Source organism: Dipteris shenzhenensis, chromosome 9 (assembly GCF_047967505.1).
Source record: "Dipteris shenzhenensis isolate YYH24624 ecotype China chromosome 9, Dip_SZ_1.0, whole genome shotgun sequence".
Classification (NCBI taxonomy): Eukaryota; Viridiplantae; Streptophyta; class Polypodiopsida; order Gleicheniales; family Dipteridaceae; genus Dipteris; species Dipteris shenzhenensis.
Genome location: NC_141604.1, coordinates 31,564,370 through 31,589,673, shown reverse-complemented (window position 1 = coordinate 31,589,673; position 25,304 = coordinate 31,564,370). Strand labels below are relative to the sequence as shown.

General features: G+C 39.8%; 1 protein-coding gene across 3 annotated transcripts in view; it reads right to left on the bottom strand.

Annotated features, from left to right (window-relative positions):
- Positions 1–15,568: 15,568 nt before the first annotated feature.
- The window catches only part of LOC147898518 (putative complex I intermediate-associated protein 30), a 59,336-nt gene continuing 49,600 nt past the window's right edge, over positions 15,569–25,304 (bottom strand). For all 3 annotated transcript variants that reach the window (XM_087379386.1, XM_087379387.1, XM_087379388.1), the window contains 3 exons: positions 24,043–24,123; positions 16,088–16,180; positions 15,569–16,008 (listed from right to left, as the gene is read on the bottom strand). In XM_087379386.1, coding sequence (XP_087235512.1) covers positions 15,814–16,008; positions 16,088–16,180; positions 24,043–24,123 — 369 coding nt within the window. In that variant the 3' untranslated portion in view covers positions 15,569–15,813. The remainder of the gene's footprint in view (positions 16,009–16,087; positions 16,181–24,042; positions 24,124–25,304) is intronic.

The window sequence follows — 25,304 nt, the reverse complement described above, 5'->3', positions numbered from 1 at the left end:
TTTTTGCAAGAGATACATGCATTTCTCTCTTTAGGTTTTTAAAAGGAACCGTCTATTTTGCATGGCTTTGTGTATTAACCAAATTGCATTTATTTTTGGGTGATGGAGATTTGTGGTTCTAAAACTCTTTGAGTCATGGATATTCTGTCAATGATGCATAATAGAGTAGGGCAAGTTCTCCTAGTTTGCCTCGGTATCTTTATGAAGTCCTGATCATAGCAGGATTTGATCATGCTTAAAGCACCAACACCCCAAACACAGTGACAAACGATGTGATGAAGATGAATCAGTGGAGAGGAAGAGTTCATGAGTTGGAGAGAATTACTTTAACTTTTCAATGTGGAGATACTCATTGGATATGGTAAAATATTTTGTTGATAATATGCACATCTCAATTTGGGAAAAAAAGGTTGAGATTATGCACATATTCATACGCCATCCATAAATAAAGGATCTGATGGGTGTTACAAAATTACACCATGATGATGTATCAATAGCCATTGTCCAAAAGTTTCAAAAATCTTTAAGACATGTAAAGGGAGCTCATAGTAGAGATCAATTAGGTGCAAAGAGGGTGGTATGTGACATGATTGCAACTACTGAGGGTGCAACAAGAGAGTTGACATACAATGATGTAAAAATTGCTAAGTCTCTAGGCATTTCCCCCATAACTTGAAAAGCACAGGGTGGATATACATGATGAAAACATTTTATCATCTTTTGGAGGATGCAAATGCAAAAGTGATTGCTTTGAGTCCTAAGGTTGTGCAATGAGTAGTTGGTTTTTAGGATCAAAACACTTGTGTCTCTCTAAACAAGAAGAACATATGCCAAAAGAGGATCGGAGTACGTGAATATAAAAAACATCCCTTGCTTTTGCTAGAGTTCGTTGAGGTATGTTGTCTTTTGTTCTCTTCTTGAGTGCATTATTGTTCATCTATTGAGTACATACTATGCATAGTGCATACTATGTATTTAGATAGTAAGAGTATCTTAAACAATACTCTATATACATCTACATTTGAGACATATGCATCCTATGCATAGTACGCACTATGTATTTGGTACTAATAGTACTCTAAATCCTATATACATCATTAGATTTGATAGAATTGATTGTTAGATAAGTACATAGTATGTATTCGGTAGTAATAGAACTCTAAATAGTACTATATATAAGTAGATTTGATAAGTACATACTATGTATTTAGTATTATATGTACTCTCTATAGTACAATTAGATTTGTTAAGTGTATAGTACATACTATGTATTCAATAGTAATAGTACTCTAAATAGTACTATATATATAGTACAATTAGATTTGTTAAGTGCATAGTACAGTATTCAATACTAATAGGAGCCCACGATCTTGGAAAATTGGCATTAGTATTTGTTACCCGATGCCTAAGTGTCGATTAACGTAAGCTGATGAGTGTCAATTAAGGTGTAGTGTTGATTAATGTATTTGAAGGTAGTGGGGGAACGTGCTCATTGATTCAAGAAAGTTTGTGAGATTTCAAGATGCTGATTCGAGAAATTTCATGGCTACCCTGATCGATTACATATGGAGGGGCGGGACGGGGCTGAGGTAGGAGCAAACAAAGGGAGGGGAGCAAAGCCTAAGAGAAGGGGGAGAGTGTGTTAGGGAGAGAGGCAAGGTGAGGGCAACACACAGAGGGGTGAGGTAGAGTTGGTGAGGCGGTGAAGCAAGGCACAGAGGAAAATTAGAGGTGATAAGACCTTAGACTAATTGGGTTACTAGAGATAGCAAAGAGATAAATTAATGAATTTATTTAAGGGGAGTGAATAGGGAGAGTGAATAGTACTATATATATAGTAAGATTTGATAAGTACATACTATGCACATCACAAAATGATGTGTTCATTGCTACTTGTACTCTCTACATTAATATATATACAATTAGGATTTTAAAGTACATACTATGCATAGTGCATATTATGTATTTAGTACTGATATTACTCTAAATACTACTATATAAATAGTTACATTTGTTAGAATTTAAAGTTAGATAAGTACATACTATCTACTCAATACTAATATTTACTCTAGACGGTGTAGTATACATAGTTAGATTTGATAAGTACGTATTATTCATAGCATATACTATGTACTCTATACTAATAGTACTCTCTATAGTACTATATACAATTGTGTTTATTAAATACATATTATGTAGATTTGTTAAGTACATACTAGGCATAGTACATACTACATATTCAATACTAATATTACTCCTAAATAGTACTAGATACATAGTTAGATTTGCTAGAATTAATAGTTAGATAAGTACATCCCATGTATTCACTACTGATAGTACTCTAAATAGTACTATATATAAAGTTAGATTTGATAAGTACATCCTATGTATTCACTACTGGTAGTACTCAATGTATTCACTACTACTAGTAGTACTCTAAATATTACTATATATAAAGTTAGATTTGATAAGTACATACTATGTATTCAGTACTAAGTGTATGCCAAAAAATATTATATATAGAGTTAGCTTTTTTAGAATACTATATATATATATATATATAAAAGGTAAGACTAATATTGATTCTAACAAATCTAACTATGTATATAGTATTGTTTAGATTATGATTAATTCTAAAAAACCTAACTATATATGTGGTGTTTTTTGGCATACATTTAGTACTGAATACATAGTATGTTCTTATCATATATATATATATATATATATATTATACTTATAGAATTTATAAAGTACTAATTTTTTTAGTGTTGTGCCACTATCACATTAAATTATGTTATGTTGCTAGTACCATAGTTAGTACAATTAGTACAATGGCCATGGAAGCACTAACAGCTAGATAGCTAAAGTAAGATGGGGAAAAGCTTCAAGATGTAGAAGATATCATTGTTAGGCTAGCCAGTACCCAAATTTTTCCACTTAGTTTATGAATTTAACAAGAAAGACCCAACACAAGTTTTATTCATATCCATTTCATGCTTTCAATGTCCATTTTGCATTGATAAGGACTACGACCAATGCACCAACCTACACCATATTGGTTCGTGGCAACTCAAGAATCTTACACTAGTAACCATTATTAGACCTGCTAAGTTGCATGCTAGAGATCTTTGATGCGTTCCATGAACTGCCACACTTTTTTATGGTGTAGTCATGGGAGATAACTTTGCATTTTGTGCAGTTGAGGGTAATGCATAAAATATAGAATACTATGTGATGATGCATGAGAAGCCCAAGCACAAGCTATCAGAGGCCATGACAAATCGAAGGGATAATGTCATTTGCTAGCAGTAAGTCAGACATTATTGGAATCTGTTGTTGATCATGTGATTACATGTGAATAGCACTAACACTTATAGAGTGCTATAAGGAAAGGGTTAGATGCCCTAACCCTAACCCTAACCCTAAATGGGGTTGTATATATTCTACATTTTCAACTTAATCTAGTGTACAATTAGTCATTTGTGGTGTGCTCTCTAGCTGTGCCCTCTCTCCTCATCTCCACTCTTCTCCTCTCCCCTCTTCATATTTGGTCATGGTATCAGAGCATGATTCTGCCTTTCGCTGAGGCACCATCCTTGTGTGAGAGTGTGATTGATTGAGCGATCGAGAGATTGAGTGTTCTTTCACTTCCGTTGAGTGATAGAGAAATTTCTATCCGTTGGTCAGAGAATTCCATCCATCAAAGTTTGAGAGATTTTCATTAATCTCCTTCCATTCCCTTAATCTCCTTCCATTTGATTCATTGTTCTTTGAGATATTTTCATCAGTTGAGATATTTCCATTCACATGAGAGAGAGAGAGAGAGAGAGAGAGAGAGAGAGAGAGATGCTCCTTCTTTTGGAGGGTTTTCTATTTATCTTGAGAGATTTGTGAGTGCTTTGAGAGAAAAATAGGAAGAGATTTCTGAGAGGAAATCCTCTCTTTGAAAGATTCCTAAGAGAGAAAGGTAGTGGTTCTTATAGAAAGAAAGTTAGTCGAGACTGTTGACAAAGAGATCTCTCTGGTCTTTTATTCAGTGAGAGAAAGCAATTAGCAAGCTCCAACCACGACTCAGACTCACAGCTATTCTCTTCAATGCCTCTTCAACACCCGTAGCCCATCTACACCATAGCACCTTTAGTGCGAGGTCTTGCAAAAATGGCAGCTTATGCTCGGCTCATTCAACAACTACTATGTACGGCTTTGCCAACGAATGCCTTTAGTGCATCTTTGGCTCCAGCGATGTCTTCCCTGCACTACATCAACTCCTCGCTCCGACCACGGGCTAGCTCCAACTAGCCGATGGCCAAGCTCTTGTGACTCCAACCTACAATCAACAACACCCCCGCCAACAACATCTCTTTACCTCCATAGCTCCAAGCAATCGGGGCTTGGAGCATTGATAGAGCTGGGAGCCAGCCATTGGCTCGTTGTTGCATGGGAATTGTTGGTGTCTACTGCATGCACTATTATGCTCAACCATCCATCGCGACCTTTGCCACCACTGGCTCTCCTCGACCAGCGCTATAAACGGCTCCATGACTGGATGACCACTCCAAATAGCTCCAAAATGGGCCAATAGCTCCCGTTGCCAATGACTCCACTCCATTGCCTCCACTAGCGATGCCTCCAACTCAGAGAGCGACAACCGGCATGGATTTGGCGGCTCTCAATGCCACAGCGCCATCGCTGCTACAACCCAAGACCTTCAAGCTCTTCAACAGTCAACTGCTCATAGGACCAACTACGCCTTCTTTGACAGGTGTCCTCTCCAAGACGAAATCTTCAAAAGATTCTATCGGCATATTCAAAGATTTTGGCCTCTAAACAAGCGACACGTGGTAGATAAGGGGGTTATCCTTATCCCCTGGTTGACCACACTGTGGTTAGAAGGTTGCCATGTGGTAACCTTATTGGCCATGTCACCTAGGGTTACCTAATCTTGGGTACATTTAACTGTACATCATCAAGCCACATCAGTAGGCCATGTCATTAGGCCACATCATCAGGCCATGTCATCAAGCCATGTCATCAAGCCACATCATCATCCACATTAGCTATGCCATGTCATCACTTTGACCAAGTCAGCATGCCATATCAGCTTTGACCATGTCATCTGCCACATCATCTTCGACTAGTCAACCTACCACATCATCGGTGGCTTACTAGGCACTGCTGCCTGCCCCTTCACAGGCACACTGTCACACACTGCATGTGCACCTACCTGCCACCTCACTCAGTGCTCCACAGGCACATTCCCTTGGTAGGCACACCCCTACATGTGACCTTGAGTGCCACATCATCATTGAGCACTTTGCACCCTTTTTGCCCCTCCATGCACACATTTCAACACAAGTATCACTCACTTTTGAGTCTCACTAACAAATCCACTTCCTACACACACATCAGCCTCTACATTGATGCATCTGACCCAGCACATAAAAAGAACCAAAGAAAAGAAATTATTTGCTGTTCTTTCATTAATCGACAATTGGTATAGATCTAGACCAGAGTAGACTAGATCACCATAGAGGAGACTCTTTGAAGTTCTCCAAGCTGCCAATCTAAGCCATGCCCAAAATTCTTGACTAGTTCCTAGTCCATATGCTCACATACGGTTTCACATCATCACATTACCTGAAACCTGGCGTTCATCAGTTCAATGAGAAAACTTCAGAGTGTTCACAGGCATTGCTGATTGATTAGTGGGTAGATAGCACATGATTTGATTTCACACACACATGCCATCATTCTAAAGCCTATTTGGCTATTTCACGGCATTGTGCACTTTATTTCAACCTTATAAAGCCTCTTGGCTATTCTCGGCATCATTTGCCACAAGCCTTGTAACAGATCAGATTATATATTGCAGTTTTATCTTCACCGACCGTTCAGATTTCACTTGCTATACTTAGTGTTTTGTAGTTGATTCAAATAATGATTTTTATGACACTTTGAAAACATTTCTTGCACCATGTCTACGACTACCAACCCCAATCTCGAGGCATCTGCTAAGGTAGACAACTTCAATTACGGCACATGGAAATACCAAATGGAGACCATTCTTGTACTTTAGGACAAATGGGAGTATGTTGCTGGATCTACACCTAGACCATTGGATGATCCAGCCACCAGTAGTAGCTCTACTCCACCTGTTATTATAGCACCAACAGTGGGATCTATAGCAAGATCTCCAACTACACAAACAGTTTCTGCACCTGTAGCAGATCCTACCATTGGCCGAGCACAGGCAGAATGGGATAAGAAAGATAAGTATGCTATCATCTAATCAAGTAGAATGTGCAAGATTTCATGCTAGGAGAGCTCAACACTATCAAGACATCAAAAGAAGCATGCCAAGATATTATAGAAAATTCATCTTCCTATCATATTGCTCAAAAATTGATTTGAAGGAAGTTTCCATTAGGTGCATAGCAACTCTGATTGACTTAGATGACAATTTATATTTACCATCCTTACAATTCTTCAAGTTATTCAGCATGCTCCTAGAGATTGCCCATGACAAAGAGATCGTACATCTATTTAATTTCTCTACTACTACTTGAACATGCTAGAACTTCACGATTCCTCTCGTATTAGGAAAGTATTGCCTTGTCTATTTCAACACATCCTAAACATCAGTTTCCAGCTTGAAACCTTAACTCCACCATCTATACTAATATCGGCATTGGGGTATAAAGCTTTAATGTCATTTCTCTTCCATGACTTCTCTAAGAATTGTGCTTGCAATTACTTCCAGGAATGCTTAGCACCTTTTCAATCATGCTTTCACTGATGTTAATCTTTTGACTTTGACAAAAAATGTATCCATCCTTCACATTCACTTCATCTATCAATTTGGTGAATTTGGAGAGAGAATCTGCATCTGGCTTTTGAAAACTGTGTGGGAGCTCTCGTATGTCATGATTTTAAGATTAGGGGAGGAACGATTTTGTGAGGAGGTTCGCATGTCATGATTTTAAGACTAGGGAAGGGAAGATTGTTGAGAAGCTCTCGCCCTGTGCAGAGGGGGAGGACAATTTGTGTGAGACGCTCTCAAATTTTGCAAAGATGGAGGAGTAGGATGACACATTTGGGATCTCGGTGCGCCCAAGGGGATCCATTATGAGAGAGGATAAAAGTTGCAAGAAGAGTGCAACAAAGAAAGGTCAAAAGATAATGGTGAAGGGAGTAGAAAATGGAAAAGGAGTAATTGCGGCCTAGAAAAAATAATGAAAGGAATTGAAAATGGTAAAGGAAATGGAATAGTAGAGGCTTAAGTAGAGTGAAGTCCACTGTGGTGGTCTAGCTCAAGCGATGCCCACTACGGTGGTTGGCTAAGGCGCTAAGGCTTAAATTGGCAACAAAACCATAAGTCTTTTTTCACCCCAAAAATTTGATGTGTATATGATTAGGTAGAGTGAAATTAATTACCATCCACCATGGTGGCTCCTTCATGATTATTCGGATGAGTGGCATGTGAATAATTGGCAGCTCAAATTTTGATTAATTGAATGTGGCAGTGACGGTACCACCGAGCTTGCATACAATTTAATTACCATTCATTGGCATGGCATCTCCTTCATGATTATTTGGATGGCACCACTAGGCTTGCATGCAATATAAGGGTGCATTGAATGCATCTACAATGTGGGAAATATTGCCCATGTCACTGGCAATCTTGCCCGTCCATGATCCGTGGGTAGTGCCCAAGGTGCACTTGTCACTGGCAAGCATGCAATTTAATTACCACTTAATTACACACTAGCATGGCGATTTAATTATCACTTAATTACCAATCAGACTGGCATGGCGGCTCCTTCATGATTGTTTAGATGTCTCAATTATGTTTAGTGTAGTGTATTAACAGTCACCGCAGTGGCATGTGATTAAATAGTGGCTCATGATTAAATAATTGGAAAGCTTGCATGCGATTATTTAACATTTCTCAATTATTTTTAGTGTAGTTAATTACCAATCACCATGGTGGCATGAGATTAAATAGCAACTCATAATTCTATAATTGGATGGGCTTGCATGCTAGCTATTTATTTTGGGCCAAAACAAGCAATCTAGTCCTAGTCACCGCCGTGGTGCCCTCACCTTGAATGAGAAGGCCAAATTTTACTATTTTTTAAGGCCTTCTGATGAATCTTTGTGTGGCAAAGAATATTTGCAAAATATAGCACTGCCCAGCAGAGCAACATCCAGGCATGTGATTAATTAGTGGCTCCAATTTTGATTAATTGAAGATGGCTCATGATTATTTGGATGGCACCAATGGGCCTCTTGTCACCGCGATGGCTTGGATTTTGATTAATTTAAGTTTCCTTATTAAGATGGATCATGATTATTTGAATGGCACCACCGGGACTCCAGTCACCGTGGTGGCTCAAATTTTGATTTATTTAAGATGGCTCATTAATATTAGAGTGCCACTAATACTATTTAACTGTGGCCCCAAACATGGAGAATGTTACTCTCATCTACCCCCCCTACTTTGCTCCACGCTCCCTCCTCTACTCTCATCTACCCTTTCTCTCCCCTGCTCATACAATCTACTGCTCACCCACTCTTTTCACCATGGCAGGAACCACACAAAACACTGCAAATAATCTTACCCCCCCTTGATGCAACATGATCCCAATCTTGTATGCTTTCTCATACAAGGTCATTGTGTTGCACTCACAAAGAATTGAAATGCTTGCTCTTGTGGAATGTCTTCATAATCTCCACCAATTTCCCCCACATCTCTAGGCTACCTCCTTGGATAGCATGCATGCAATTGGTCTCTTTATGGCTGTGCTCTATGGATTCCTTGGAGATGGTGATGAACAACCAAGAATTTTTAGGGTAGAGTTTTATCGTGTTGTTGTTGGGGGTAGATGCTAACTCCTACATTTATACACGGTCTTCGACCCATTGTTTGCTCCCAAAAAAATCGAACAAAGCTAGGTTGGCCTCTGTGAATACAATAATGTATAGTGTTCTATCAATTAGCCTTAATGAGGCTCTCGGCAATACTAAGTTGTAAAAATATCCTCATTGCAACTGTTGCTCAACGAGGGTCATAACCACTCAACAATGGCTAAGTTGTTAAAATATCCTCATTGCAAGTTTTGCTCAACGAGCGTCATAAAACTGTAAATTCTAAACCCCTCCCACCTCCATTCTTATAGAAACCCTCTCCACCCCCTCATTATTCTTCCTCCACATCTAGCCTCCATCCTCTCCGAGCCCCATGCAAGACCCTCCTCCATCTCCATCAAACGCCATCCTACTCCCATCCTCATCGTCAAGTTTGCTTTGAGCCCTTCTTGCTACTACGATGGCCTAGCCATCCACCTACCATCCACTATCTCCCTCAACAATCCTGTTACATCAACAAAGATTTGGGAGAGCGTTGTAGGTCATCGTCTCCCCCTCCCTTTCCAATTCTGCCAAGTTTTTTGTCATTTTAAGCTCCCCCACCACCACCACCACCCTCTCCACCCCCCTCCACCACCACCCCCTTTCTCCTTCTCCACCCCCCTCCACCACCACCCCTTTTTTTTCACCCCCCACCTCAACTACCACATGCCCCCCCCTTTTCCACCATCCCCCCCCCCCCCCCCCTTGTTTCCACCCCCCCACCTCCTCTCTTTGAGCGCCCCCCCCGCCTTCCCCTTTCCACCACCCACACCGACGTTTTTTTTTTTTGGGTACTCCAAGGTCCAAATTTGGCCCATTTTTGGCATTCCAAAGGCATCAATTTTTTGGGGGATCATAACTTTTTACTCAGAACTTCAAATTCAAAATGTTCTAAACCAGATCAGAGAGTGTTGAGTCATCATTAGGATGACATCAATGGGATAATTTCATGTGGTATACACTCTTCTGTTTGATGGAAATAACTCACATGTCGAAATGCTACATAAAGAATATGTTTATCACTAGAAAGTTGTGGAGATTTTGTTGATGGCAAAGTGACAACGCCAATGCAAAATGCCACACAAGCAGAGAAGGATGCCTATGATGAGTTGAATGGCAAAGCAATGGATATTTTCACAAAATGCCTCAAGAACATAGTGTTTTCCCAAGTGATTCATTTGACAAATACCTTTGAGGTGCGCACAATGTTGACGTCCAATTATGAGGAAAATTCACTAGTTACATGCCTCAATCTGAAGACACAATTGGCAAACCTCCTATGGAAGAAGGTGATGCTTTGCTGGAACATCTGAACAGGATAGATTGACTGAGAATGTCTTGATATGGATGATGCAAAGTTTGTTAAAAGAATACTCCAAAGTTTACCCCCATCCTTTGATAGCCTTACGATGGTAGTGATTGCCAGAGGCTGCAGCTATCAAGTCCGATGAACTAATAAGCCTATTGATCCAAGAAAGGATTGAAGAAAAGGATTGAGGGATGACCATGTTGAGGGTGCATTGGTGGCAAAGCTATGCAATATGTAGTTCAAAGACAAGAAGCCTAAAAGGAATACACAACATGGTGAAAGTTCAAAGTCCAAGCCTGGATGGCACAAGAACAATCAAAACCAACAAAGACAAGCCTTTTGCTAAGCAGAAGCAATCTACAAAGAGAAAAATCAAATTCTATGAATGTGGTAAGTTCAGTCACATTGCTACAGAATGCCATGTGAGCCAAAAGCTAGGCCTAATAGCAACAATGGCAAGAAACCATGGAGGGCACATGTAGTAGAATTTGGGTATGCTTCTAATGGGCCAGAAATGGTGATGTCCAAGGACAAGGATGCCAGTTGTCGCAGATAGGTCATATAGCGACAAATATATTAAGGATATCAAATTATGCATAGCATTGAGTGTGTCAAGAAAAATAGACCAAATGTGATTGGTTCAAGGCAATTAATCCACTCAAGGGATCTCTAGATGTTCATCTGGGAGACAATCATCCAATACTAGTCAACGGAATTGGTAATATACCAGTTCAACTTCCAAATGGAAAGGTAAAGTTTATTTGTGATGTCCTTTATGTGTCAATACTTGCCATGAATTTATTGTCAGTTATCCAATGTGTTGAATAGAATATTAGAATGCTCTTTGATGATAAGAAGGTGCTCTTGTTCACTCGAAAAGAGATCATTGGATATAGGAGAGAGGTGGCTTTTTTTACAAATTTGTGATCACAAACCCTGGTCAGAGAGCATGCATAGTTGCTGACACGAATTCTCGATTATGGCACCAAAGTCATGGACATCTAAATTTCATATCCATGTAGTTTCTTACATGCAAGAACATGATGTAAGGGCTCCCTCAATCAAGGAGGGTGATTTGTTTGAAGGAGCCAAGAGACAATTAGACTTGGTGCGAAATAATATTGCAGGACATATGACCAATATGCCATCACTTGGTGATAGGAGATACTTTGTCACATTTATTAATAGTACACCAAGGAAGATATTTGTCTACACCATGAAGTGTTCTGAACTACTTTCAAAGCTCAAAGAGTTCAAGACTATGGCAAAAGCTTAGATTGATTGTTGTCAAATCAAAGGCCTTAGATTCAACAATGGGGGAGAATATAGCTCCAAAGAGTTCACTGAGTTTGCAAGCAATGGGAAATACACAGAGAATTTTTGTTGCCTAAAACATAGCAACAAAATGGAGTAGTAGAAAGGAAGAACCGCACCATTGTTGAGCGTGCAAGTAGCATGATGTAAACAAAGGACATACCTATCAAGTTTTGGGCAGAAGCACTTTGCACAATGGTTTATTTGTCAAACCGGTCCTCTATGAATGCTTTACATGATATGACACTAAAGGAAGCATGGACTGGGCATAAGCCAAATATCCAACATCTCAACGTATTTGGATCAACTACCTATGCTCATGTGCCAAAGGACAACAGAGGTAATTTTGATGCCAAGAGTGAGAAGTGCATTTTGGTTTGGTAATGCAGAGGAACACAAAGCTTATAAGCTGTATAATCCTACAACACATAAAACATTTGCTACCTGTGATGTGGTATCTGATGAGACGGTAAAGCAAGCTACTTGCCATCATGGTTATGTAGAATAAAATGGAAGAGCAAAGAATCAAGCGGTTGACAATGGTAGAGACGCAGATTTGCAAACATCCATGGAAATATTTGATGACATGCTACCTAGTGAGTAGGAGCAGCCCACGGAATAAGGAGTATCGCCTAGACATTCTACAAATTCGCAAGTGGAGAATGCATCTAATTGTCAACATGACCAAGAAGCCACATCATCCAAGTAGATGCCAAGGTGGGAAAAGAAGCTAATAGATGAGGCAGATGACATTGTCAAAGACGTAACACCTAGCAGGGTGCAAACAGTGTTGTGTGGCACAGGTCAAAGAACCTGTCAACTTCCAAGAGGTAGTAAAATCCAAGGAATGGGTTGATGCCATGGAAGAAGAGTATAATGGCATTCTGCAAAATGAAGTTTGGGAGTTGGTGGAACCACCTGAAGGAAAGAATGTCATTGGCCACAAATGGTTCTACAAAGCAAAAAACTGACATGATTGTAGACAAGTATAAGGCAAGATTGGTGGAAAAAGGCTATGCTCAATAGGAGGGCATTGACTATGATGAAACGTTTGCACTAGTCACAAGGATGAAAACAATCTACCTTATTCTTTCTCTTGCTTGCAGTATGGGGTTGCACTTACATCAGATGGATATCAAGTCTACGTTCCTCAATGGAGACCTGCAAGAAGAGCTACATATGTAGCAACCACAAGCTTTTGTGGAGAAAGGATTTGAGCACTTTGTGTGCAAGCTAAAAAGGCACTCTATGGTCTCAAGCAAGCCCCCAGGGCTTAGTATAGCAAGATGGACACTTATTTCAGACAACAAGACTTAAAGAGAATTTAACTTGATCATGGGGTGTATGTGAAGATGAATGCAGATGCTCTAATCATTGCACTGTATGTGGATAGCAGCAACAAGCTGATCAAGGAGGTCAAGGTCAATCTTTGTAGACAGCTTGAAATGCATGATTTGAGATTCTTGCATTATAGTTTGGGTGTTGAGGTAGCACAAACAGAGGAAGGCATATTTTTCAGCAAACAAGGTACATTGACTCTATGTTGGAACAGTTTGGGCTGTTGGATGTCATACCTTTGAGCACACCTATTGAGACTTGGCATAACATGCTGAAATTGCAAAGTGCAAATTTTTTAAATCCTACACTTTACCGACAAATGGCTGTTAGCTCATCTACTTGATGACATCACGGCCTATATTTGCTATGCAGTAGGGCTATTGAGTTCATGGTGGCAAAGCCATGTGTCCACCATTGGAATGGGATAGAGAGAATTTTCAAATATCATAGTGGGACAACCAATCATAGGCTAGCATATAAAAAAGAGAGCCGATATGAAGAACCACAGCTTGAGGGGTTCTATGATGCAGATTGGGGAGGCGGCACCAAATGCAAGTCTAGTTTCAAGATACACTTTATGTTCAATGATCATTGTGTGTCTTGGTCAGCAAGAACCAAGCCACCGTGGCACTATCTACAACAGAGGCCGAGTACATATCTCTTGCACGATGTGCATGTCAAGCAATACGACTTCGAAGCATTTAAAGATAGTGCCACATTGATCTTTTGTGATAACTAAAGTGGCATTACTTTGGCAAAGAATCCAAAAGATCATGAAAGATCAAAGCACATTGATGCCTGCTATCATTTTAAACAGCATCATGTGAAGAAGGAACAATTCAACTAATTCATTGTTTCTCTAAGAATCCTGATGGGATGGTTGCATGGCTTACAGAGAGGGGGCATGCATTCTTGATTAATCCAACCTACCAGACTCAAAGCCAACGTATGGTCAAGATTGAGGCACATGGTGACACCTCCTTCCCGTGTGCGCCTGCCTTCGCCAGAGGATAGTGTTAACTGAGATGGTGTCTAGGGCATCATTGCTTGGAACACCTTGGTTGCCCACTGTAGAAACCACGCTTGTGCCATGTAATAGGACATATTTTCACCCTGCGTGCCATCTGGAAGCGTAGGACTCTGGGTTCTAGAGCAATTACCGAAAGGCAGGAGCATTCTTGCAAGGCTTGGGCTGCAAGCACCTTTTATGTGCTCACAATGAGACATATTCACTAGATGTATACTGCACCACCTTGGCTATCAGCGCGTGTTCTAAGCAATGAGCTAGGCTCTCCAGAAGTTTGTTTCTTTCTGACAACTAAGTTTTCTTTGCTTTCTTTTCCACAATTAACATCATTAGGATTACTAATTTGTATGGTTGGTTTTTCATAGAAGTTTCTTTTCTTTAGAAAAAAGAGGTGGCAACATTTTCCATTATGAACCTTTGATCAACACACAACACTAATAAGAGGTCCAATGCTAATTTGGGCACAAAAAGATATCACAAGCTTTCCACTAGGAAAATTGGATCATAATATCATGAATTCCTTTAATTGGTAGTGGATGGTTAACTCAAATACAAACATCTAATGAACCCTTGATTAGCATATCATCCAACAAGCATCCATTGGCTAGCAAAAACATGTGTAAGCAAAGGAAATCAACAATCTTTAACTGGATTAACAAAAATATAAATGCTACACTGACCCAATGCTGCACATTACAACGCCCCTAAGATTCAAAGCACTAATGGAGAGATTGCTCATAATCTAAGTGCTATGAGAACTCATGTGGAGTTGTGACCTCCAAGGTGGAATGTGATGTAAATAAACATTTTAGATTAAGTCATATGCCTACAAGAAGAAAAGATATATGTATGGGAATGCTAGATGTATGGACAAGTGTGAAAATATTATAGCAAAGGTTAAGGAACTAAAACAATCATTCCTCCATTCGTCATTAGTAAACACAATACAAATGCTATGGTTTCATCCCAACGGATTCACATAAACTATAGGGACCCTTGTCACATGCATGCTAGAACCTTTTTTTAGCAATGCCTTGGAAGGACAGTGCTCTACTGAGAGTTTTGCAAAAAAGTGTCCTCCCAATAGTTCTCTCTCTCTTCCCACACACACCCCAATTAACTCATCAACATTATCCTTCTCTATCGATATACTCCAATGCTCCATAAAAGCTTTTAAATTCAAAACAATGAAGGCAATCACACGTATGCACGCACGCGCACACACACACAGAGTTTGTAGATCACTTTGAATTTGCAAGCGATCGCACTCTCAAACTTTCCAACAGTTCTACACACAAGCTTCCATCGCAAGTGCTACAAAGTAATCATCCATTCGAATATCTTCACAATCATTTGCATTTTGCAGAACATAAGGCAGTGCTCACTAGTACTTGTCCTCGCTTGTTTAGATCCTTATATATGGGTAACCCTATAGAAGATATACCCTTTAAGTGTATGAATCTTCTTTAATATCAAAAGAAACCGCCTTTTGTCCAGTGCACCACCAATTCATTTGAAAACCTTTTTCCTTACACGGTCAAAATTAAGAGATCTCCTTGGGGTTCTTCTACCCAGTCTGACATTGCTTCGACATGGTCATAGAATCGTTTAATTAAAAATTATGTAGAGATAGATAGTCCACGCATTTTAACAACAATAAATTGTTTGCATTGGATGTCATAGTCTAGTACGCATTTTCAGAAATACAAACAATCTACCATTGTAGAGGCAAACGATCTAAGCCCAGATAAGGGTGAGACTCTTCATATTCAAACCAGGCTCTACTGATTTAAAGTAGCTTGCACATTGTACTCGAGCCCACTTTTGTAACATCTCCTAAATATAACAATTAACCTTGTTTGAGGTTGTCAAACAATTAACCTTGTTTGAGGCTGTCATACAAGGTGGGTAGATGTCAATTATCAAAACGGCGCAAAGCCTTAATCCAATCTAATTCAAGATGAAATTCTCCTGGTCCAACAATTGCACCTTCTGGTCCTCCATCTACTGAAAGAGCGAGAGTCAGCCCACAAACACGGGCAAGGTTCATTTCGGACTTTGTGTCAATAATTTTCCCTTTCCATGTAGGAAGGTAGCGATTGAAAGGAATCTGATGTCAAAAACATTAGCGATCAGTAACTCAGCATGGCATTAAACAAAGCAGTTGCGGACAGCTGTGTGGGTCTTACCATAACTTCAAACCATTCATCTCTGGGAGCAAACACAAATGCCTGCCAGCTGTTTGCATCATCCATTGCACCAGCCCAACATTCTGTGCGTATCTGACACACAGTATAGAAAGCACATGTTATTGCATTGCCAAAGACAGGCGGTAGCTGAAAACAGAAAAACATCATGTCTCGTATGACCACAAGAGCAACTTCAAGTGGTGTTCCAATTTCTGCGAGGACATCTGGAGGCTATTATATGCATTACTAGCTGGAAAATCCATGTGATTTGCAAGGAACGAGTTTTTTCTATTGCAGGTGTGCGATCCCCTCCACATGTCTATGAGCTACCTTGTGAAGATCACCCCCAAGATATAATGAGCTCCTTTAAAAAACAATGCAGCTTGGTACGGGAAATAATTATCCCCATGCCTAAAGAATGTAAGGATTGACAAATTAAAATGAAGGGCCTTGGATAGCCTGACCAAAAGAATCCATCCTTAGGCTAAATGAGTAGCATCTTGAACATTCACATAAAAATAGATAGAGCTCATCAACACCTAGCCATCTAAGGTGTCTATGTCTAATACCAATGTCATATTCCTATGTTTACTTGAATAACTTGCTAAAATTTCTAAACACTGAAGATTAAATTTACACACACCCAACATTCACATAAATATACGGCACCAACTCCCTCTAAGATGAACTCCACACAACACAAGATAGAAGGGTCAAAATAGGAACCCCCCGTGCACAATTTAATGTGGGCATGGCTTCTCTCAGGTGCGAGTGTCTATCCCATACCCAAGTGTAAACAGCAAACCTGCATTAACTCAACATATGCATACAAACACTTATTTTGATATAATAATCTCTCTGCACTTGCGGCTGAGTTGACATAGAAAAAGGATTGATTTTTCTTATTTGTAAGGCATTCTTAGACGAAACTGACAAAATTATGTTTCTCTCTCCCAATAAAATGCTCTGCCATTTGCAATGGGGAGAGCTTGATGCCATAGTTTTCTGTCCATCATGTCAATCATTAAGAAAAATTTATTCGATTTCATTTAACCCAATTCATTATTAGTCAAGCTTTGCGTTTGGCTTGCAATTAAGTCTCTTCTTATCTCTCACCAAGTCTTCCATGTCTTCCATGTGAAGTTCACCATGTTTATGACCCATTCTTGTCCATCAGCTAGGCCCTAGTGAATTCACCATTTCCAAGGCACCTTGAGCAAAGAATCCATGACTTCATGGCCTCAAAGAAAGACTAATGGCCTGCCACAACTGGCATTAGACTGCATAGGGTAGCCATGCTCCTGCTGCTCTTGTATGGCCATATGTTGCTGCTCCATGGCTATGTGCTACTAACCATGTCCGCCTGCTACTATACCCATGCCCAGATGCTGTTACCCAAGCACCTGTGCTCATATGCTTCTCCATGCCCATATGCCCATACGCCGATTAGCCCATATTTTGTTGTGTTTCATATGCCCATTTGCTCAACAAAGCTCTGGCATGTGCTCTTCTCCATGCCCACATGGTGCTGATCCATTACGGCCATCTGCTGCTGCTATTTGCCCACATGATGATGATGCATGGCCATGTTGCTGCTGTATGCCCTACGCTGCTGCATGGCGATGTGCTCTCTAGATTGCAAAAGCAACCATATGCTTTACTCCATGCCAATATCCTGCCACTTCTTTATGATCATTTGCTGTTATATTCCCATATGAGTGCAGTAATGCTACACATACCCACATTCTGCTGCCCATGTCTCTAGCATGATATCAGACCAAGTGCTGATACATGCTTAGGTTTTTTCTAGAATGCACTTTGTGGCAGCAAACTGTGCCGTCTCTCTTATCTTACCTTCTGGCTGCCTCCTCCCTCGCAGCTACCCCCTGCTGCTTCTTTCCTCCTCCCTTTCAATGTAGCTAGGGAAGCCGCCTCATTGCAACTTTCATCCTGCAGGCCTCCTCCCACTGTGCCAAGTGCTTTTACTCCATGCAGCCCCTCTTCCCGTTGCCTCTTTCCCCCCTTCCCTTCTGCTCCTGCCTTACCTTCCCTTCTATTAGATGTTATTGAATTACAAAACACAAAACACATGGAAAACTCTGTGAAAAAAGAGTGCAACAAGATGGGTCTAGGAGGCCAAGGCTGTGGCTGTCTAGCTATGCTCCTTGCAGATCCCTAGCCTCCTACAAGCTCTCTCACTTTGCAACAACCACTATGGACAACCCATCTCCCACCTCCCAGCAGCAGCAGCAGCAGCCCATCACTTCCCTGTCCAAACCTTTCAGTGCCCCTCCTTCTACCAAGGCCACGATCTAAACTCTCTCCCTGATCCTCCTTGTCATCGTGATCCACAAGCTTGTCTTCCCTTCGGCAGCCCCCCTCTCAGCTCCTTTGAATCCTGTGGAAGCTTTTTTGCATGTATTCCTCTAACTTAATATCGGTTCCTGGGTGTGGCCCTCAGATTTTGGGATCAGAGTTGAGCTCATTAGAGTTATAAATTGGGGTAAATTTTGCAACTAGAATGAAAAGGCACATGTCGCACTTCAAGTTGGAAAGCCCAATTTTAACTCTGTCCATCATCACCTCTCATTTTTTCATCCCTTCACCCTGGCTTCTAGAATATGTCGTTTAACTTGAGTACATCAAAACTGCACTTGCATCAACTGTTCGCAGGTTTTAGGGCTGCACACAGATCAACAGCTCTACATAATTGGCATGCACCCAAGAGAGCTGCATTTGCTGGCACAACCATTGCATCTGTCCATATTGCTTGCATGCACTGTCCATACACTCTATTGTCCACACATTCAAGTAAGTTGCATATGACCTAATGCATCATAAAATGGTTAGTCTTGATTCTGTGATCTCATTAGCCAATTCGACATGTGATCTAAGAACTTGTATCTATGAGCTCGATCCGGCGATTAGTGGTCTTCAATGATTTCCTCTGTTCCTAAAGCAGGTTTGCTTGATAGCAATCTATGTTGATTTTTTGAGGACCAATCCACTGATTGTATAGCTGTTTCTCAGGCGATTTTGCAGAATTTTAGGTGGTCATACAGAGAGGATAAATGGTCATCCTGAAAGCTGATTCACATGAGCATAAAAAGTAGTTCTTGTCACAGTAAGATGGGCAATTTCTGCACTGATTCAAGTCCTACTTTTGTCTTTAATACATGGTTTCCTAGCAGAAATACACAGCATGTCGACATGCTTTGTCCCCCATGGAAAACCCTCAATTTTAAGTGTTCAGGAAGGCAATCATTGCACCCATTCAATGCCCATTTTTAACTGTTCATAAAGACCAATTTAAGTCTTCAAGCCTGATGATCTATATAAATACCAATCCTGTAAGTGACAAACAGTCCCTGTTATCTTAGCATGGCATTTCTATAATTTTTCCTTTAAATCAATTTCATTGTTAATATTTTCTTTTTTCTATGTTTTCTATTTCTTATATATCATTGCAGGTAAATACATATTGATTTGTGAAAATACTCAACTCTTCCAATACTTTGGTGAGCATTAACCTCTCCTCAATCAGAACTTGGTAGTGGTGATTGACTAGTACATAAGGTAGCAATCTTGGTTTAGTACTAAACTAGTTCCTTGTAGTATTCTCAAGTGGAGTCCCTAGTTACTTAGTACTAGTTAGTACTAAATACATCCTTTCTCTGATACAACTACTTTAGTATTATGCTAGTTGATTTAGTACTAAACTGTTTATATGTAGTATTGAATGTAAATGCTTCGTTCTTTCCAATTTGAATAAGAGCGAACTTATACGAGTGGTCCTCTTGCAACGAGGTCATCGAATAGCCTTTGAAAGTTGGATGCTTAAAGGAGCTGAATTGAAGTATAACACTTATGAGAAACCATTATTTGGCAATTGTGCATGCTCTCAAAATTTGGAAGCATATTTGTATGCATCCAAGTGAAGGCAGACCATCAAATCATAAGGCACCTCTTCTCTCAGATAATCATGTCTCAGATAATCATGTCTACTAGACAAATTAAAAGGCTGAATAGCTTCAATCTTTTGGATAGCCTATACTGGGAATACGAATCTAGAAGGCACAATGTAGTTGTAGATGCCTTGAGTTGCAAGCCTACTGTAAACATATACCTTTGTAAGATTAGAATATATCCAAACGTACAAATTTAGAATTGTTGTAGTGGTGGATGCCTTGAGTTGCAAGCCTACTGTAATTATAATCTCCATAATTCAAGCAAACAGTATCGGAGGCATGAGGGTAGCTTACCTTCACGATGCAGACTATGCTGAATTATATTAGAAATTACAGTTGCAGTAAATGAGGGACTTGAAAGGTATTCATTGAATGAAGGGTATCTCTTGTTGGGTAAATATATCTCTATACCCAAAACTTGTCAAAGACTTATCATCACTAAGCTACAATATGCAGGCCATAGGGGTATTCGAGGACAATGTGGAAAGGTAAAGAGTGATTTGGGTAAGATGCCAAGCTTATTCAAGCCTCTTCCTATTCATTTTGAGAAATGGGAACATATCACCATGGACTTTGTTTCGGGATTCCAAAAGAGGGGGGGTTATGATTCGATCCTAGAAAATATGAATAAGCAAGCACATTTCATCTCTTGTAGAAAGGACATTACAGCACCTTAAACTGCTAAGCTTTTTATTTGACAAATCTTCTTTATGGCTTACCCTAAGACCATTACCTTAACAGTGCCTCCCAAGTTTTTGAGCCATTTTTTGACTGCTCTATTTGAGAACCTACCAGCCCAGTTGCAACATTCCCAAACTGATGATCAAAATGGGAGTTATAAAGCTATTATTGGAATGCTGTGAGCCTGTGTCCATGACCAGCCTGAACTTGGGACCCAATAGCTTCCTTTACTGAGTTTGCTTACTGTTGGAAATATTAGTATATTAAGGCAGTGCCAATGTAATAATTAGTTAGAAGAGTTAGGGAAATTTTCTCCTTATCTAATGTCTTTCCCCCTAACCACAATTAGTGATTGAGTTTAGATGGGACCGACCAGTTTGGGAGGTTCCTAAGCCGTGATGTCATCTTTTGGAGGAGATACTCTGATTTTGAGCTGTTGTCATCAGATTTGCTACTGGCCACCACTAAAACAGACCTTGTCGCCAGATTTAGAGCAGTTTTTGGCTGCTGTTCTGATTTGGCCAGCTTTGGGTGAACCCTCTGCTTCAGATATTGTAGGAGCAGTCCAGGAAACGCCTGTTTCTGCTCAAACAGTCCACAAAGTTTTCCTGTTTTGGCTGAACTAGTTTAGTTCCAGATGTGGTCGACCTCGGTTGCAACTGAAAGTTCTGTTACAGACATGACATGAGCTCAAAATTAGCAAGTGCAGGCTTGCTGCCCTCAATCAAGAGGTTTGTCACTTGGAAACCAGCTCAGTTCAATCGAGATATTTGCTACCCATTCTTGTGGATAATCTCTGGTAAGGATTTATTGATTTCTTGCTCGCATTTGGAGTTTTCTTGGCCTCAGAATTGGGACTTTGGTTCTCAAATTGCTCACTTTGTTGGCCACCATGCCAAGGAAACTTTTATTTTCAACTAAAGTCAGAATTCAGTTTGTTTGTGCATAGTTTGGCCAAGCATTAGCTCGTGGGGCATGAAATTTTGTTGGTGCTATCGCATTCACAGCAAGTGAATTTTTTAGGGCAATTACTTGTGCATACATCTGAGATGGCTCAGAATTAGAAACCTATTAGTTGCAAAGAGTCTTTGGAGCTTTGTCACAGATGACAAGGTCCAGACAGCAAATGCAATCGTTGTTCCTGCTACACCTTAGCAAAGAGGTAATCCACCTAGTAGGGTACTCGTCTTACTCAAGATTAGAGTAAACAAGATGCCAGAGATGCCCAGGCTACGTCTCTCACAGCCTCATCTGTCAAAAGGTTTATTACACCTCAAATCTATTCCTCCAAGACTTCCAAGAAGCTTGGGATACTTTGGAGAATATGTACAAGGAAAGGATGAGGCAAGGTTTTGTTATTTGAAAAGACCGCTTAATAGTGTCAGGATGTAGGAAAGTGATTCGATGTCAAATCTTGACTAAGATCCAAGATCTTAGAGAACACTTGCTGAATATTGATGAGCTTGTGTCCACTACTCTGAACTAATTGCCACAGTCTTATTTGTCTTTTCATACTTCTCTAAATCTATCCATAAGGGTAGTAGTACAGGAACTAGTGGAATTGTTATTGCAAGAAGAACCAACAAGAAAGAACATGTATGTTTATATGTGTGATGGGAGTATCAAGCGTTGTGGCAAGAAACAAGCCTCATTTTGGTGGCCACTCAGTGTAGGACTAATTCAGCTCAGCCATAAAAGAAAAAATATCAGATAATGCATGTCAGCCCAAAAAGAAGGGTAATTGCCATTATTGTAAGAAGCCTAGACATCACATCATTGAATGCAGGATTAGAGGCAAACAAGGGTGGTGCTTCAGCGCTGAAAATTGGTCCTTTGGTCAGCAATTATGATGCCAACCATGAGATTACCTCACTCAATGTAAGTGATGCTGTGGGGCTTCCAAGAAGAATTTAGTTACTGATTTACAGGCTACTTCCGTTGGCTAGAGCGTTTTGTGCCAAAAAATCATTCATACCCTGTGAAAGGACTTGGAAGGATTTTGTTGTCATCAGTCAATGGGGCTGACTTATGGCTTCCAAATGTCCTTTATGTGCCAACAATTAAAACGAATTTTATGTCTGTTTCCTCTTTTGGGAGAAGAGGTTTTGCTGTCATTTTTAACAATCATAAGTGCATTGTCAAGAATAGGGACTATCAGAGATAGTCACTACACACAGAGCAGTCCCCAGGTGGTTGTTATAAACTCTGCAGGACAGCAGCTTTCAACACCCCTCTCAAAAGGGACAAGGGCTGATTCAAGAGGAACGAGGGGAGCAACCTATGCTGATACAGCATGGATGAGTTCATTGTATGATATGGATGAGATATGGATGAAAACTAACAATTTTGAGGATGCTCAAGACAGGAGACAGCTCACCAATGGGTCTCCATGACTAGGAGTCAACAATGGTCAGTACAAGGGCTCATTGTCTCCTAGCATTTAGTGGTTGTCCCACAAGCAATCATTCATCAAGAAAATGCACCAAAATCAATTACTAAATCCTAGCAAAAATGAGCCTAGGTGAGAGCAAGACGAAAGAGAGAGTTGTGCGGTCTCTGAAAGTTCTGACATCTTTCTAACCTCTATATACATGTACGCATGCCTATGATGCCATGCATATCACCATGCACACCACACAATATGTGTAATGGATTGCAGAAAAAATTACTTGTGTTATTAAAGCACTTCTACATTTTTTGGTCTTATTTCCAAGAAGGATCGACAAGTATAAATGATCAAAAAGAAAGATCAAACATCTTTCTACTCAACATCTTGTCAAAAACCTTTCTACCCTATATCCACTCTCCAAACCTTTAGTACAATAAATCAAACTAGTGAGCTTGATTCCCCCTAGGCTAGGTAATTCTTTTGAAAGAGGCTCTATAGGGAATTATGATTTGTTTCGTATTTGTTTTCCTCTTTGCATTGTTGGGACCTATTTTCAATATTATCAGCTACCGAAGGACTCCATCATTCTATTGCATTGGGAAAATTTGGGGATTTTGGGCTTGTTTTATCTCTCTTTTCACATGAACGTGTGTGAACACACAAACACACTCCCACATGTTCTGTGGACCACGCGCAACAAGTTGACAGTTTTCAATTTTCTGCTAGAACCCTAAGAAAACTAATTTGAAAATCCACTTATACAAAATACAACCATCCCTTTGTTCTTGCATTTTTTTGACAATGAGTAGGAGAGAAAAATGGGTGGGGGGACACTATCAAATTACATTAGTAGCATATATACCATAAAAATACAAAGACAAGGTTCATAAAGACCAGCAAGTGCAAAACAAGCTTACAGTTGAAACATAGCACCGTCCATCACCCTTTAATCGAATCGCAAGTGTATCAAACGGCCCCAAATCAAGTCTTTTGTTTGCCTTTTGTAACCAAAAAAGCAAAAAGCGATATTATTAACAATCTACCAAAAATAACTGCAAAAGTGGGAAAAATGGGTTGACTGTGCAATCACACTTTCTAATAGACGCTTTGCTTACTGATATTTAACTTAATCAGTTTAATGGAAACTTCAGAGATTACTTCAACAAGCTTAAATATTCACATTAAACACCAACGTGCCACGAATAAAGATTCATAAATCAAGTATTTAGATTTGCCTTTTTGTAACCAAAAAATGGGAAAAAAACATTATTAACAGTTTACAAATCACAGCTGCAAAAATCAACAGTGAATCAACAGTGCAATCTAAATTATTGCAATCAATAGTGATTTTTTTAAAAGTAATTTCTTTTTGTAAAAGTAAGAAAGAAAATTAATTAATGTTTTATAGAGTAAGACAAAACAGATGCGGCCACCTAGCTTTGTAAATCCATTGGAGATACTTACATGCGGATGAGAAGGAATTTCCATGGTTTTAATATTAATCACAAGGAGTATATGATTCGGTAATTCATTATCTAACAAAGTTGTCTCACTTCATTCCAATAGAAGTGCTTTACAAGTAATGTGTTTTGCTCGCATGGGTTACCCAAACCCAACAGAAGTCCATTATCAGAGCCAGAATTTCTTGAGCAAGAAATTGTTAGAGCAAGTTTTGTCAAATTTTGCTTTTTTGTGCCTATAGATGTTGCCTTGCTTGTATGACTCATATGCAATGGAATTCTCACTACTAGTTTGACAAGCCAATGCTTCAATAGTCCACATCGGAGAAGTGGCACCCTACCCGCTCCCAACTCTTAACAACCCCTCCACCATTGCTTCCCACCTCTAACCCTTTCTCTCACACTTTATCGTTAATGCCTTGTCTGGCCTACATTTTGTCCCTTGACACTAACTCAAACTTGATAACCCAACACATTGTCTCCTAACACTCTCAATACCATTGTCCTTTTTTGCTCTCAAAATGTATTTTGTGTGTGTGTGTACACGCATATGTGTGTGTGTGTGTGTTTGTGTGATGTTAATTTTATAGCTACTGGTTTCACAAAAAAAAAAGTGTGTGTGTGTGTGTGTGTGTGTGTGTGTGTGTACCACACATATACACACATACATATAAATATATATGTAAATATATATACATGTGCGTGTGTGTGTGTGTGTG